Source organism: Propithecus coquereli, unplaced genomic scaffold (assembly GCF_000956105.1).
Source record: "Propithecus coquereli isolate 6110/MARCELLA unplaced genomic scaffold, Pcoq_1.0 Scaffold115, whole genome shotgun sequence".
Classification (NCBI taxonomy): domain Eukaryota; kingdom Metazoa; phylum Chordata; class Mammalia; order Primates; family Indriidae; genus Propithecus; species Propithecus coquereli.
In genome coordinates, this window is record NW_012135525.1 from 4,816,379 (window position 1) to 4,834,552 (window position 18,174).

General features: G+C 37.8%; 1 protein-coding gene across 1 annotated transcript in view; it reads left to right on the plus strand.

Annotated features, from left to right (window-relative positions):
- MRLN (myoregulin) overlaps nt 1–4,989 on the plus strand; it is a 14,307-nt gene extending 9,318 nt beyond the window's left edge. The window contains exons 2-3 of the mRNA XM_012657460.1: nt 3,323–3,430; nt 4,754–4,989. Of these exons, the coding sequence (XP_012512914.1) occupies nt 4,774–4,914 (141 nt within the window). The 5' untranslated portion in view covers nt 3,323–3,430; nt 4,754–4,773 and the 3' untranslated portion in view covers nt 4,915–4,989. The remainder of the gene's footprint in view (nt 1–3,322; nt 3,431–4,753) is intronic.
- Nucleotides 4,990–18,174: the final 13,185 nt, after the last annotated feature.

The window sequence follows — 18,174 nt, forward strand, 5'->3', positions numbered from 1 at the left end:
TGTGAGAAATGGAAACAACAGGGAAAAAATCACCCAAACTACTTTGACCCAAACTTAGCCACTATGACACTATTGACATTTGTATGTATTTCTCTTGTCTTGTTTTAAATATTTCAATTATGAAGTCTAATGTACATACAGAAAAGCACATAAAACTTCTATGTACAGTTAAGCAAATAGTTCAAAAGCGATTTTCAATGTAGCCACCACCCAGGACAAGAAATGGAACATTGCTGGAAGCTCCGGCCTATTTCTTCCCTACCCTCACGAAAGTCAATCCCTTTGTTTTCCTAATAAAATTTACCACCTACACCATTGGCAACCATCTATGCACCCCTATACCATGCACTTTAACTGTTTTTCTACTTTATATAAATGTACTTATGCTGTGTGTTTTCTTTTGTGCCTTGCTTCTTAAAATTCAATATTATGTTTGTAAGATTCACCCCTATTTTTGTACATAGCTGTGGTTTGATTTTTATTATTCTATAATATTCTATTACATGACTCTGCCACAATTTATCTATGTACTAATGGGTATTTGGGTTGTTTCCAAGTTGAAGATATTAAAAATAATGTTTGGATATGTGTCCTGGTAGGCAGATAGTCATGCATTTCTTTAGGAGATATATACCCAGGAGTGCAATGGATGGTCATAAGTATGTGTTGTATTCATATCTAAATATTTTAACATCATTTTCTAAGTAGTTTTTCCATGATCTCATAGTTGTAATAACTATCATTTTAATGGATAAATAACATACCATATGTAGCTGAATTATAGTGTGTTTAGTCTTTTATCATTACTTCTAATTTTTTTTTCTGTAATAAAAATGACACTGTGGATCCGATTGTGGTTATATGCATGTGTTTACTTTGTAAAAAACTCATTAAGCTTATGATTTATTCACTTATGACTTATTACTTACTATTTTTCTACTTTTCTATTATATATGTATGATATAATTCATTAAGAAAAGCTTACAAGACAAAAAGGATGTCTTGAGGGGGTCGAGCAAATAGACTGCAATGAACACCTTTGAGTATAATGTCTTTATATTCAAAGTATATTATTAGCATGGATTACCCGAAGGTATATTACAGTCATGTGTAGCTTAACAACAGGGATATATTTTAAGAAATGCAGCATTAGGTGAGTTCATCGTTGTATGAACATAACAGTGTACTCAGACAAACCTAGATGGTATAGCCTACTACTACACACCTAGGCTACATGGCATAGCCCATTGCTCCTAGGCTATAAACCTGTATAGCATGGTACTGTACTGGATACTGTAGGCTATTGTAGCACAATGGTAAATATTTGTGTATCTGTCTAGACATAGAGAAGGTACAGTAAAAATACAGTATAAAAGATAAAAAGTTGGTATATAATACATGTGTAAGGCACTTATCATGAATGGAGCTTGTAGGACTGGAAGTTGCTCTGGGTGAATCAGAGAGTGAGTAGTGAGTGAATGTGAAGACAGGATATTACTGTACACTACTGTAGACTTTATGAACAGTGTACACTTAGGCTATACTAAATTTATTAAAAAATTTCTTTGATAATAAATTAACTTACTGTAATTTTTTTTACTTTACACATTTTTTAAGTTTTTAATTTTTTTACTCTTTTGTAATAACACTTAGCTTAAAACACAAACACATTGCGGAGCTGTACAAAAATATTTTTTTTCTTTATATCCTTATTCTATAAGCTTTTTTCTGTTTAAAAATCTTTTTTTCCTTTTAAAACTAAGACACAAACACACCCTAGCCTAGGCCTGCACAGTCAGGATCATCAAAATCACTGTCTTCTACCTCCACAGCTTGCCCCACAGGAAGGTCTTCGGGGTCAGTAACATGCATGGAGCTGTCATGTCCCATGATAACCATGCCTTCTTCTAGAATACCTCCTGAAAGACCTGCCTGAGGCTGTTTTACAGTTACCTTTTTTTTAATAAGTAGAAGGAGTGCAACTCTAAAATAATGATAGAAAATATAACATAGTAAATGCATAAAACAGCATAGTCATTTATTATCATTATCAAGTATTAGGAACTTTACATAATTGTATGTGCTGTACTTTTATATGACTGGCAGAGCAGTAGGTTTGTTTACACCAGCATCCCCACAAACATGTGAGTAATGCATTGTGCTATGACATTGTGACAACTACAAGGTCACTAGAACAGTAGTACCCAACTTTTTTGGCACCAGGGACCATTTTCATGGAAGACAATTTTTCCATGGACCAGGGAGTGGGGGGGTGGTTTCAGGATGATTCAAGCACAATACATTTATTGTATACTTTATTTCTATTATTATTACATTGTAATGTACAATGAAATAATAATACAACTCACCATAGGTTGGGGACCATAGAAGATAGGAATTTTTCAGCTCTGTTACAATTTTATGGGACCAGCATCAGTCCCTCATTGACCAAAATGTCATTGTGTAATACATGACTATACATGGTTAAAGGATACAGAAGTCATATTTTATAGCCTGATTTTTGTAATAAATTCACTCCTTCATTTTCTAATTCATTTGTAAAAGTAATACAAAATCTTAAAACTTATAGTACAGTTGATCCTCTGTATCCATGGGTTCTACATTCATGGACTCAACCAACTGTGGATCGAAAACACTTGGAAAAAAATTGTTTGTATTGAACATGTACACTTATTTTGCTTGTCATTATTCCCTAAACAATACAGCATAACAACTATTTATATAGCATTTACATTATATCAGTTACTGTAAGTAATCTGGAAAGAATTTAAAGTATATGGGAGGATGTGGGTAGCTTATATGCAAATACTCTGCCATTTTATACCAGAGACTTGAGCATCTATGGATTTTGGTATCTGAGGGGGGTCTTGGACCCAATTTTCCATGGATATGGAGGGATGACTTCATTAAAACATGGATATATGATCTCATGAGTTATATTCTCTTATATATGGAAGTTTTTTTGTATATTTTTGGTGGTGGTGGTTGTTTTGCCATGAAGATATGGAAGCATTTGTTTAAAATAGAAAATCATTTCTTTAAAAAGTGTGATGAATGTTTGCCCTGCCAGGAAAATCCTAGAAGTCAACTTAATCTTTCTGTTAACTGTTCAGTTTTTAGCTATACAATTCTGTGATAAATAGAAATTAAAGTGTCATAGTTTCCAAAGTTCACTCTTCGACATTTCCTTCCTGTCTTCTTTTGAAAACAATTTTAGAGTTTTTCCATGTAAGCTCCCTGCCCCTCCACTTCCTACACTACCTCTCCATCCAATAAAACCTTTTAATGTGCTTTGTCACAGGAACCAAGGTTGCTAAGAGACCACCTGTGCTGAATGCACTTTGTTCTTGCAAGAGCAGACTGAGAGAAAACTGAGGAGCAGTGTTACCTACCACTTCCTGGGATTCAGGTGAGAAATGGGTCTCTATTCACTCCTCAATCCACACCAATTGTCTAGTCTCCCCCTCACTTCTTATTTCAGTCTCTTTCTCACTGTTTTTGGAGAGAGTTGAAGGTACCCCAGGGAGCACAGACTGGAGAAACACAAGCTGGAGGCTGAGGCTACAGGAGGGAAGGAAAATCACTTTGCAAACACATATATTCTTGCCCCTTGTTGCTGAAACACAGACAAAAGGAATTGTTGAATGTAAGGAAATTTCTAGGTGTTTATTTTGCCGACGATTGATGTGTAATTTGGGGCAAGTCATTCCCTCCTCTAGGAATGGAGCAAGCTATTACAGAAATTAATCAAGATTGCTCAAAGTGGGAGAAGACAACACTGATGTAATACTCATCTCTCTTTCCTTCTCTCTTTCTCCTGCTCTTGTAAAACTCAACCTGCCTTTTGGATTTTTGAGTGAAAATAGCAGATGAAACATTTTGCTATCCAAATCTTGCCACTTTTTTTTTTTTTTTTTTTAGGTATTGATGTTCATTTTAACTTGAGTGTATATAAGGAACTTTGGTGTAAGGCTTTGAAAATTACTTATTTGCCTTTGCACTCGTTGTAGAAGGGATTGAGAATAATTCTAAACTCCTTACCTGACAGATATTTGGTAAGATGTTCTGACAGTGTGGAAAACAGACTGCAAATTAATACCCTCCGAAATTCCAGCTATTTTTTTTAAAAAGCTGTTTCATCAACACAGAAATGTGGAGGAAATGAAACGTTTGATGTCTGATTAAGTGACTAAATCATGAGAGAATCTTGAAAAAAGAAAAAGACGCTTTGTTGTCTATTTTTTAAAAAATTTACCATTACCTGCCTTTTTTCATATCTTCAAATTATCACTTTCTGTTAACACCAACTGTACACATTAGAGGAATGGCAACTTCACTGATGCCATTTACACCGATGTAAATGACTGAAGAAACTTCATAAATAAACTTATTTATGTAATATTATGTTACATTACATATTATAACATGAAAAGAGAATGGTCATTGTGAAAGTCTCTTGAGCTGTTTCTTTTAGAAAGAAAGGCAAAGTTTGGCATATAGAAAAACCTGTGATTATGACAGAAACTGGTCAAAATGAATGAGAGAAAAATAATTTAATTCATTGGGAATAAAAATATTTTAGTTCATTGGTTGATTATAAATAGGTACAGAGTATTCCCTGGAAGACTAATCTTCATCACTATTTTTTATAGTGCAAATATTAGGTTCAGTTGAAAGAATTGGGATTATAAATGTGCTCATTTGAGGATAATTTTCTCTTTTTGTTTCCTAGGGAGCAGGACTATTCTGGACATGACTGGTAAAAACTGGATATTAATTTCCACTACTACTCCCAAAAGTCTGGAAGATGAAATTGTGGGAAGACTTCTAAAAATTTTGTTTGTCATCTTTGTTGACTTAATGTCTATTATGTATGTTGTTATAACTTCTTAGAAAGCTGACTTCCTTTACTTTACATGTAAATTTCAAATTGAATTCCAGTGAATAAAAATTTGTATTTTAATATGTTAAGTGATTTCATTTGATGATATCACCAATGTATTCTGGAAGGCAATAGGACATTATGTTAAAAACAACATGTGTATTGTTTTCATATTTTATGGTTTATAAAACATTCATTTAAGTTGAGGTGGAAATATTTTTCCCAAAAAATCTATCCTACAGAGTCATCAAAGCTTCTAGATTTTTAACATAGTTGTTATTTGGTGTATTGACTAAAATTTATAGGTGAAATTATGTGTGAAGTTGATTTTTTAAGGATGTGTACCTATGTGAAATTTTATATCATTCTATTTTTAACATACCAAGTTTAATATCCCAGGAGCATAATCTTTACATACAATATACCAGTAGTTTATACCCATTTTTTTATACAAATATTTCATCTGTTTGCAGGTAGATTGTTTTTCTTAACCCTGGGGCAATTAAATAAGTGAGAATATTTCTACCAACAAAGACTTGGAGTTTGGAAGGAAATACTTAAAAGACATCCTTTTAGGAAAACAGACCTTATAGGAAAGGAGAGAAAACAGGGTATAACCTGTGTTGATTTCCTCTTTGGGACTAAATTCTCACTCTATGTTATTTAATGTAAGGTTTATAATAACCCTAGGAGGAAGGTGTTAGTTGTCTGAATTTTACAGCTGAATAAACTGAATCTTGGAGGAATTATACCAGCTTGAGGCCATAACTAGGAAGTGGCAGAACCAGGTCCATCATATCATGTTGCCTCCAAAGGTACATAATAATACCTTAATAAGACAAGTGTAGTTTAAAAACCAATCTATAGAACTCAACTATTTTTTTTTTGTACAATACTGCTGTAAGTCCCTTTTGCTGTATCTAGTATTGCTGCTGTTTATTTTTCTTATTCCACATTTAAAAATCTTTTGTCAAGAAAAAGATCAAGTTTACTCTTTTCTCATGTCCCACTTGACAATGTGTTCTCTTCCCCTGTTTTCTTAATTCCCTCATTGCCTGGCAGTCAGTGTTAAAATATAACTGTTGAACTTCTGCTTCTTAAGCTTTTGAAAAACAAGATCTCACTGTCCTTTAAACCTTTTGAGATTTTACACTGGACACACATCTTAACCAAATTCTGATTTGTTTCATGTGATGACTTTCTTTTTAGATTTGGCGCAATCATTAATGCAAGGTTTCATAAGAGACCTAATGAAGTGTGAAAGGAATCTGGACCTTTGAAACCTATCCCTTAGCTGACTCTTACTTAACCTTTTAGTGGTGTTTTATATTTAACCATAAACCAAATAGAGTCAGACTGAGCATTAATTGAAAACTGTAACAGAAAATCCTATTCTTTTTCTACACTATATTTTCAGACTCTTCTTTTTAGGTATAACGACCACCTCCTGTTAATATGACGTGTTTCTCCCCGACCTCCGATATTTGGGATTTGTCAGAGTCTATTATCAGGTTAATGACAGATGAGTAGAGTCACTGCCATCTTCAGGCAACTGTTTCTTTTCCCTGGGAGTTTCTAGGCAGTAGGCAATGTGGTTAGAAGCATTGACTCTAAAACAAGACTGCCAAGTCCTGGCTTCACTTCCTATAATTTGATAACCCTATGTCTCAGTTTCTTTACCTAAAAAATGAGCGCTTATCTCACAGGTTAGTAGAGAGAATGAAATGACTGGTGCAAAGTGCTTAGCGTGGTGCCTGGCATATGGAAAACCCTTCATCTGTGGTAGATTGCTGTCGTTGTTATTCTCAAGTGGGAACAGAAATGATGTGGCCTCTTTCAAACTTAGTGTTCATGAACCTTGGTCACCCTGCCTATTCTGCACCAACCCTTACACTCAGAATGACCTCCCACTAACTCATCCCATTGGCCGGAGGATGTGATTGGGTTCCACTGGAACCTAGGCACAGTTCTGCGAGAGGTGTAGGTCGAAACTGATTGACCCTGCAGGGCTTCTTTTGGTTATGTTATTTGGGAGCTGGCAATTACAACTAGGTATCATAATGTGACTTGAGACAAAAAAATATACCTGATAAACATTTTGTTCCCCTCTTTTTTTCAAATAATCAGAATCTTAATATGCAAGTATTGTGGCTTTATAGTTGGAAATAGGTCATTTTCCCCTCACTCTTTGAAGATGTTCATTTATTGGGTTCCTTTTTTTGCCAGACATGGTGCTGAGCAGCCAGGTCAAAGTTATAAACAAAACACAGTTTTTTTGTTGTTTTTTGGGTTTTTTTTTTTTTAATGGTGAAGAATCACAACTTTAAGGAGACAGGAAGTGTAGAGAAACATTTTTAAAGCAAGCTTTAATACAAAATGTTACAATACAGAAGAATGGAGTAAGTTGTAAATAAGTAATTTCCTCTAAGTGAAAATAATACTTTATATAAAAACATCAACATTTCTTTAAAGAATCTTATTAATTCCAAAATCGCAGATTTGTATATTTTTGTTTGTGCGGCCAGTAATTTCTTCTGTTCTTTCAGCCTTGGTCTAAACCTGTGGTCAGTCAGACCAAAAAACACAGTTTTTGTTCTTATGGAGTTCGTATTCTGGCAGGGGGAATGGATGAATAACCAAATGGTACGATCACAACTGGGGGAAGTATCAGGAAGGACATGCTCAGGGTGTCATGAAAGGTATAGTGAGAGATGATCCAAGGACTGCCAGCTGTGGAAACTTCTGGGAACTTGTTAGATATCCAGATTCCTAGTACCCCCCAGACCTACTGAATTCAGAAACTGCATTATAACAAGATCCCCAGAGTTCCACATGCACGCTATGGTTTGAGAAGCCCTGGGAATCTCACTGGACTGGTAAGTGTTCCTGCCATCTTGTTGCTCTGGCTACCGAACAGCTATGTGACCCTTGGACAAATTGCTTGATATTTACAAATGCCAATATCTAGGATTGAAGTGTACTGTGCTAAGTGCTTTGCTTACAATACGAAATTTAATCTGTACTAGCAAGTTCATGAGCTATTTCCATTTCATAAATGAGGAAATGCAGGTTCAGAGGAATTAAGTAAAACACCCAAGTTCACATAGGACATCCTCACTGTGGTGATGCAGCTAGAAGGTCACAGAACCAAGACCCCCAACTCAAAACCATCTGCATCCACAACTCTGTTGTTAACCATTCAGTTATTCTGCCCCATATCAAGCCACAGAAGTTAGTTACCTCACTGCTTCCTCGTTTGAGAGGTTTGGAAGGTTTGAGGTTTGCTCCAAAGCAAGAGGTTTGAACTATAATGAAGCATCCCAGTCCTGAACTCAAGGATTCAATGAGTGAAATGCAAACTATTGCATCCATCCTAAATGTGTCATGCAACTTTGCAACCTTAGCCAACCTTGTGTTGGCTACCCACTTTACAGATAACTCTTTCCTCTTTTCTAAGGCTTCGGTCTGTACTAAAATGGCATATGTATTCTCCAGTCATTGAGCTCCACTGTTTTGTTTTATCAAACATGAAGTCAGGTCTCATAAACGGGAATCTCGTATCAACTGTTCTGTGTTCAACGTACAAAGAAATTAAAGCTCTATCTATAAAAACAATTTTAATATAAATTTTTTAATAATTGAAAAATCTCAAATACTATTTTGAGCAATATGTTTCCAAAGAACTCAGAATTGAAATACTGGTAAATATGCCAGTTGCTCAGGCTTAATAATAATACCTCTTGAGTAAGCAGTACTCTACAGTTTATGAAACACTTAGTGACTCATTAGAGGTTGTAAATGGTCTAACATTTGAGTGTCCACTTGAAGGAAATGACTTACAAGAAAATTAAGCCAGATAGTCATTTCAGTAAGAATGAACAATTCCTAACTCTGACACATAATCGGGATGAACTGCTTCTGTAAAGACTGGGGGCAGGATTCGAGAGAGGATCTTAAATATGTAGTGTTTGTGTGACCACTTAGACCCAGGTTGTTGTTCTGGGTTGTTCTCTGCGTGACTGTTTACCAGTCTTACTGGGAGCAGTCCCACTAACTGAGCACATGGAGGGCAAGATGCTATGTGGGCCAGTCTAAGATCAACAATGAGCCCAGGTTTATTTATAAACCTACAGGAGAGGCCCTTGAGTGCGCTGTGCCATCTGACCTGAGCTCAGGGTGAGGGAAGATTAGTGCAAAATCCTGGGAAGTCCTTGGTGGCCAATTGGGCTTCCAATGTGAGCCATTTGCCCTTTCAGCCAGGAGGTGATAACAGACTGTCCTCCGGAGAGTCTGTACCCATGGACTCCTGTACAAGGTGTGATCTCAACATGCGGAGACTGACCTTTGGGGTGTTGCATGTGGAAGCTGATTATGACTTGCACCGTGGAGTCACTCACTCAATAAATATCTTTAAAGCACACACTGTCTGTCTGGCAGTGTTGTAGGTATAGGGATGTATTGGTGTACAAAGCAGGTGGAGTCCCTGTCCTCATGGAGCTTGCTTTCTGGCGAGGGAGGCACACAGTGAATTGATAAACACGTGAGAATTTCATGTGCTGTGGAGAAAATAACAGTCCCATGGGAGAAAAGGTTTATATGGAGGAAGATTATTTTAGCTAGCAGGAACTAAGAAACCGTTCCTGAGAAAGCAACACTGGAGCAGAACTCGACTGACAAGGAGCCTGCTGGGTGGAGACTGGCAGAGGACTCAGATGCAGAGAGGAGCAGGTACAAAGGCCCTGAAGTGGGTAGAACTTATTGAGACATTAGGAAGCCCAGTGTGACTACAGCTTAGTGAACAAATGGGGAGTTAATTCTTCACGATTGATAAAAATCGACTTCTACGTAACTTCTCTAACCTTTGCCCCGCAACCTAGATAGTCAAGGAAACTTTCCCACAGCAGAAGAGAAAGAGAATGTGACACTCTCTATATGGTGTTCTGTGTCCTTTGTACTGGTGCATTTCACAACTTATATTAAACATTGAACTCTGTCTTCGAGGGTTGCAATTTTCCATGGTTATTCCAGGCTGATCATGAATGTTAAGCAGCTCCATTGCTCCTGGATGAATCTGAAAGCTGTGTTTTTAGGACAGCTTTTTAAAAACCACACACGATGCTAAAATTGCTTGTGCCGTGGTTTTTAATTTTTGTTTTATTTTAAAGACAGGGTCTTACTCTGTTACCCAGACTGGAGTGCAGAGGCACAATTATAGCTCACTGCAGCCTTGAACTCCTGGGTTCAAAGTGATCCTCCCACCTCAGCCTCCTGAGTAGCTGGAACTGCAGGCACACACTGCCATGCATGGTTAACTTTTTTTTTTTTTGGTAGAGATGAGATCTTGCTATGTTGCCCAGGCTGGTCTCGAACCTGGCCTCAAGTGATTCTTCCTCCTCGGCCTCCCAAAGTTCTGGGATTGCAGGTGTGAGCCATTGCACTTGGCCTTTGCTGTGTTTTTAGCAACAGCTATAATGAGATTAATTCATATACCATACAATTCAATTGACATGTAATTTACATGCAATTTAAAATGTACAATTCAATGATTTTTAATATATTTACAGAGTTGTACAACCATCACCACAATCAATTTTAGAACATTTTCATCACCCCAAAAAGAAATCCCATTCCCACTAGTACCCATTAGGAATCACTCCCCATTTTTCCCCAGCTTCTCTCCCTCCCCAGCCCTGGGCAACCGCTAATCTACTTTCTGTCTCTATAGACTTGCCTATTCTGGGAATTTCATATTAGTGGAATCATATTATATAATACGCAGCATTTTCTGTCTGGCTGCTTTCATTTAGCATAATGTTTTCAAGCTTCATCCATGTTGTAGCATGAATCAGTACATTTTATGGCAGAATAATATTCCATTGTATGAATATACCACATTTTATTTATTCGTTCATCAGTGAATGGACATTTAGATTGTTTCCATTTTTGGCTATTGTGAATAATGCAGCTGTGAATATTCATGTATAAGTCTTTATGAGGGTGTATGTTTTGTCTTGATTACATACATAGGAGTGGAATGACTGGGTCATATGGTAACTCTGTCTCTAACTTTGTGAGGATCTGCCAGGCTATTTTACAAAGTGGTTGCTCCATGTCTATAGTTTTTGAAAAAGTTTTCTCCTGATCTCTAGGGGGAAAGAATATTTTTGACTCCCTGTTAATCCTTAAGATTTCAAATGTTTCAAAGACTTCGAAGATTTCAAATAGATTATCAAGTAAAGGCTAAAGATTAAAGCATTTTCCTCCTTCCTCTTAATTTGCCTGAGTTTTAAAACTTTCATCTATTTTCTTTAAATTTCTCTTCTATGCCATCCAGTAATCATAGCTTATTATTTGGGTTCCTTATTACCCATCTCACATTAAAAAGTTAATTACCTAAGAAAGTCCTCACATTTCCTTCAAGGACCTTAGGTCAGGTAATGAAGATCTAAGTTCACATGAGATTCCTTTTCATTGACAGTGATTAGATTTATTCAACTAATAATCATTAGGTGCCTACTCTACGCCAGGTACGTGCGAGGTGCTTGATATTCTCCTTGCTGTTTTATAGTTTACGAGGCTGCTTTATTAGTTGTGTGGTTGGAGGACTACTGTGTACTACAGACAATTCTTATAGCTCATTTTCCGTAAGCAGACCCTTTGTATACTGAATTTCTAGCTTTTGGTATTCATTAGCTACACACTTCTCCTTATAAAATATACCACACTTACTAAGTCAAACTTACTGCAGATTTTAGTTGTTAGTACCCATGAAGTTCCATTAGGTATTTCTTTTTCCACCCACAGCAATATTTATTTCTTAATTTATTTGATGGTACATTGTAACACTATTGACTGAAGAATCTATTGAAAAATAATCTAGACTACCCAAAGAAAGGTTGCACTAACAGCTTTCTAAGAATTACACCTCATTCAGAATTAGTTTATTAAGACCACAATTGACAGAAGATGTACCTGAGTTGTAGCAATATTGATATGATTGGGGAAGGAGGAGGATGCCTGAGAAGTAATTCAAGTCTACTTAGATTAAGGGCTCATTTTCAGACTTTGTTGATCTCTGGACTTTGTTGATTCCCTAGACTGGTTACCATATCTTCCTGTCACTATAGAAACTTTTGGAGTGAATTTCAAGAACTCAGATGCTGGTTGTGATAATAACCTCAAATGATATTATTGTATATGACATCCATTCACAGTCATTGTAAATTTGTCGATGGATAGAATTTTCCTCTTTTGACCATATATAGGAAAGGTAGGTTCGAAACCTTTGTCGTAGTGGAGTTCCTTGGTATATTCATGAAAGCAAGGACTCATATAACACTTACTATGTGTTAGGTTATTTTTTCTGGTTTAATTCATGAATCTTCACAGCTATTATACCATATGAGGTAGGTATTATCCTCCCCATTTTACAGGTGAGGAAATAGGTGTGGAGAAGATAAAAAAACCTCATCAAGGTTATGAAGCTAATGGGAATCTTGGCTTCGGGGTCTACGCTGTTGTCCTCTATGCTTTCTGACTCTTTTCTTTTTTGTCACTTTTCATTTATGTTTTTAGAGATGGGGTCTCACTACTTTGCCCAGGCTGGAATGCAGTGGCTATTTACAAGTGCGATCATAGTGCACTTCAGCCTGGAACCCTTGGCCTCAAGCCTCTGGAGTAGCTGGGACTATAGGCATGCACCACCATGCCTGGATCCCTCTTCCAACTTTTACTCACCCTCTTGGGATTTCAGTTTCTTCATCTGAAAAATTAGTCAATTAAATTCTAAATTGAGTATGAGGTTGCACCTGCTAATCTCCTGGGGCCCTTCCGTAAGTTTCTAGTTCAAATTCAGCAGTCTCACAAAGATCACTCATGACCATGTGTGACTAAGAGAAATAATCAAGGCACAAAATATCCTAGGAATTAAAGCACTCAGAAGCAGCCTCTTTGTGCCTCCAAGGATGTCTGCAGGACCAAGTTCAGTGAAAAGAAATGGTCCAAATGATCACTGTACATGAGGTTGTCATTAATTCAGCTTTAGCTTGGTGGGTACCAGAGTCTGTGTGATCCATCCAAGTATTTGTACTGTGGGTCATACCACTCTGTGGATTTAGAAATGTAATGATTTTTATTTACATACACAGTCATGGATTTGGTTGAGGGTAAAGGGGCTGTTGGCATCCTTCTATCTGAACCAACTATACATCTGGGGTTTGATAGATGTTAGCTTGTTACAGCCAAAGGATATTACCCTTTTTTTCCTAAGGCCTCTTTTTGCCTAATCATCAACTCCTGATTCTTCTTGGTTAGCACAGTGGAACTTCAGTATTTTCTTTGCGAGGAGCCACTATGCACTATACTGGTACCTAATAGTTCCCTACTTCTTGTTTCTGTTGCATCTATTTGGTGACCTATGATCATATTTTCCAAACCACAAATCAGGAAACTGAGTTTTACAAAAGAATTTTGTACTATTTCCAGTTGCAAAGAAATCTTGGAGATTTATTTTAAATTCAATAATGCTGGAGTTCCTTGGAATTTTTTAATGTGTTATTGGAACAAAGAGACATGATATTTGAAATTGGAACCATTCTAGAGGACCCTGCAGTGTGAGGCACACTTCCCCAATTTTCCAGCAACTCTTTGTAAGTTCTTGTGGGGAACCTAGAAGTCATCCTAGATATTTCTCTTTACTCATCCCTGTATCCATCAGTTGCATAGTACTTCATAATCTCTCGAATGGGTTCCCTTATCTTTTCATAATTTTATAGATTTTAAATTTTCATGCTTTTCATGATTTTTGCCTCGGCTATTAAACGAGCCTCCTAAGTAGTCTCCTTTCTAGTTCATCCTTCAACATGGTTTCCAAGAGTGATCATTTTGAAACACAAATTCAATTGTGTCATTCCTCTGTTTAGAATGTTTCAATGGGTCTCCTTTGCTTTCTGGATAGCCTTACATGGAAACAAGAGCGTCTATGCTTACTCTAAACCATTGCAGAGGATGTTTGTTGTGTTTTGGCTAGTCAATTTGCTTTTTTTTTTTTTCCAGACAGAGTCTCGCTCTGTCACCACGGCTAGAGTGCAGTGGCATCATCATAGATCACTGCAACCTCAAACTCCTGGGCTCAAGCGATCCTCCTGCCTCAGCCTCCCAAGTAGTTGGGACTGTGGGACTACAAATTGCAATACAACACCAGGCTAATTTTTCTATTTTTAGTAGAGATGGGGTCTCACTCTCGCTCATGCTGGTCTTAAACTCCTGATCTCAAGCAATTCGCCTGCCTTGGCCTCTCAGAGTGCTAGGATTACAGGTGTCAGCCACCACGCCTGGCCCCAATTTGCTTTTGAAGAATTATCTCTCCGCCAATGAGTAGTCTCAAAGTGCCCTGTCTTCCCCTAGCTTAGAGGTGGTTCCACAGCCCAAGCCAGGCCAATCATATTTTCTTCTGGGACTTTGAACCTTGAACAAAACCTTGCAAGAATAGAGATAAAATAGTCAGAGCTTATTAATTTCCTGATGAAGATATATAGTCCCTGCCAATGAGATCTCTAAATGGGTCCTTCCAAGTTTTCCAATTTATCCTGCCAAGCGATGGGAACTGTTACTTGCAATCAAGAACCCTATCATTTTTTTATTTTTATTTCTTTTATCTTTCACTTCACACAAATACTCTGACCTTTAATCCTTTGTAATGATCCCTTGTAATTCCCTAGCATTTGCATGAGAGTCTTTCATGCCATTTAGACTTTGCTAATGCTCTTCCTTTTGTCTTGGAATGCCTCTCTCTCAGTCCAAGTAGTGCTTGGACTCTGTGTCTCCTTAACAAAGCACAAGTGCTCAGATTGAGGTGGTTAGTTCACCCTTGTGATTATTAACTGTCAGTCTTCCCTCCTAGAATCCAAGCTCCTTTGTTTTCATATGATGCCTGGCACAAAACAAACAATTAAGAATTATTTGATGAATAAATAAATATGACAGTATATTTTATAGTTCATGCATGGGAATTTATGTTATAGACAACAAATAAGGCACATCTCCAGAATTTGAGAAAAGGGTAGAAGGTTTGAGATAATAGAATTAATATACCATGCGTGAGACTAAGCATAAGGTGAATGGCTGATGAAATTAGGGCAAACTTATTAAAACAGAGGTGATGATGATGACAAAGTCATGCGACAAACACAGAGCATGTATGTTACCAGCTAAGTAATTTTTTAAAGTACGTAAGCAATTCTAAAATGTTATTTTTAACACAGCTTGGTTAAGCAATGTAGTGGTTAAGAGCACAGAATCCAGAGTGAGACGGACTGGGCTTAAATTCCACGCCCCTGTTTTTTCATTTCTAAAAGGCAGGAAATAGTATCTACCTTATAAAGTTGTCATTATGAAAATAAAAGGATATAATATGGGTAAAGTGCTTAGCACAGTGCCTGGGGGTACTGTGCTAAGAATGACAAGGGTAAGTCATTCTTTGTTTGCCACCCTCCCCATTCCAAGCCAATCTCAGCCCTTATTGGACCCCTGTGCCTGGGAGGCTGAACCCTTGTGGACATCATTCCCGGGGCGTCCTCAATGCCTGGTTTCTGCAGGGTTTGGCCAATGGTGGGCACCACCACGAGATCTGAGAGCAGGGAGAGAGTGAGGGTATTCTCTCCACACTCCTTTTGACACCTTGCCCCTGGCGATAAGCTGAGTCTCTCCCCAATTCCAGTTCCCTTCAGGTGGTCCCTCCTTTGCTGGTGCTGCTCCCCCAGGCACTGGGCACACTAGGTCTTCCCTTTGTCACTTAAGCCCCAGGGGCAGTAATCACTTCCCGGTGTTCCTAGTCTTTGGGCGCTTCTTGTTTGTTCCTTTAACTCTGCCCAGATTGCTATAAATAGTTTTTTCCCTTAAGATTCCTTCACTTAGCTATCTGGGATAAATTCCATTTCCTGCCCAGACCCTAATATATTGTGCATAGTAATTGCTTTAAAATGTACCATCATTATTATGATAAGTTAAATATTAAATATTTAAATTATTAAATTATCAAATTAAGTAGATGATTACTAATTATGTAAAAACAAACATGGATATTGAGAAGGCAGGATTCACATTCATCTTTAAAGCAGAGGACCTCAAACACATTTCACATCTGCAGCAGACTGTTTTGCCTACGGTTTGGAATAACTTCCAAGTGCTTTGATGGAAAAGTTGAAGTAGCTCTGCATGTGGTGGGTGGAAGGGATGGAGATCGGCGAACTATTCTGTGTGAGCCCAGCCTGACGTGGGGTAAATGGGGGATGATTTATTCATCCTTTGTTTTTTTTTGAGACGGTTTCACTCTGTTGCCAGCCGCGGCCAGAATGCAGTGGCATCAGCCTAGCTCACAGCAACCTCGAACTCCCGGACTCAAGAGATCCTCCTGCCTCGGCCTCCCAAGTATCTGGGACTACAGGGGTGCGCCACCACATCTGGCTAGTTTTTTCTATTTTTTGTAGAGACAGGGTCTTGGTCTTTCTCAGGATGGTCTCAAACTTCTGACCTCAAGCGATCTTCTCGCCTTGGACTCTTCAGAGTGCCAGGATTACAGGCATGAACCACTACGCCTGGCTCATCCTTTTAGATTGGTTCTGTCTGCATTGATTTCAGTCTATGTTCAAACTGTTATGGAACTGCTTGACTATATTTTTTTCCCTCAAGGGTATGTTTTCTCTGTATAACTTTAAGTTGCATGGGTTATCATCTTCTAAATCATTCCCAAGAAATCAAATTGCAGCATGTTGAATGGATCTAAGGTGATCATATTTTCCAAATAAAAATATTTACTTGCTGAAACCAGGGAGCAAAGTCTTCAGACTATCTACAAAGTATGGACCCTGTACATAGAGTAGAGGTCATGCTCTTTCTCTTATATTGTATAATGAAGAAGAGAAGAGGGCTAACACTTAACATTTTGAACTGAAAAATTGGAGCTTTCCAAAACTTTGTTATGTAATACATCTAAGTCAGGCACTTAGGTGGAGGCACATTAAAAAAAAAAAAACTGGCGCTGTTTCATAAAAAGATTTAATTCACTGGTCTTATGTTTATTTTGAAATAACATTCATCTTTTCCACCTGTATTTTCATAAGAAGAAATTGGATCCATTGGTACATTTGAACTCAACAGCCTGCCTTTGGGAATAAACTCTTCTTTCCTGATGATCACACTGTAGATCATGTAAACAGCATTTGTAACACAGGTGATTCCATGAGTGGATTAAAAATGTGGGAAATGGCCTTACACTGTCCTGCACACATGTAGAAATATTCTCCTCCCTTCCTTACATGCACTTATGAGAACCTACTATGTGCCAGGCACTCTGCCGGATCCTGGGATATAGTTGTGAGTGGACACAGGTAGAGGCCACACGTTATTAAATGTAAACCCCGGACTCACACTGCCCGTTTTTGCCTCCTGTCTCTGGCACTTCAGTGCTCTCCCACTTTGGGCAGCTCTCTTACTTCATGAGGCCTTAGTTTCCCTTCTGTAAGTGGGTAAACAGTAGCAGTACTTGCCCTATGGGCTGAAATGAAACAATGCTTATAATTATTTAGAATAGGATAGAGCTTGGCAAAGTAAGGCAACTGAGGAATTTCAACGATCTGTTGCAGCAAAAAAATTACTGACAGTTTGGGCAGGCATTCATTCATTTGTTTCTTTGGTCATTCATTCATTTAACAAATGCCCATTGAGCAAATTTTGACTGTGTTCTGGCCACCGTGAAACACAGGTGGAGGCACATTAAAAATGATGAACAGGGTTGGGTGTGGTGGCTCACACCTGCAATCCCAGCACTCTGGGAGGCCAAGGCAGGAGGATCACTTGAATCCAGGAGTTGGAGATTGCAGTGAGCTATGATGATGCCACTGAACTCCACCCAGAGGGACAGAACAAGGCTCTATCTCAAAAAAAAAAAAAAAAAGATGATGAGCAGGACAGACCTCATATCTTCTCTCAGAAGCATATAATTTCACTATGTAAGTAGACAATAAACATGTTTCAGGTGTCATGAGTTGTACACATGGAGATATATTGGGTGCTTTGGAAACTGGTATGCCTGGGGGTGTGGATCGTTTTTGGTTATGACTTTGAAACCATGCAATGCAAGTCAGAAAGATGTGAAGTGGAAAGTGTATATTTGTGTATATACATACACACACACACACAGACACACGAGGACATGAACATTCTATATAGTTTTATGTTTCTGTTTTCCGCTTTCATGAGAATATAGAGTGATG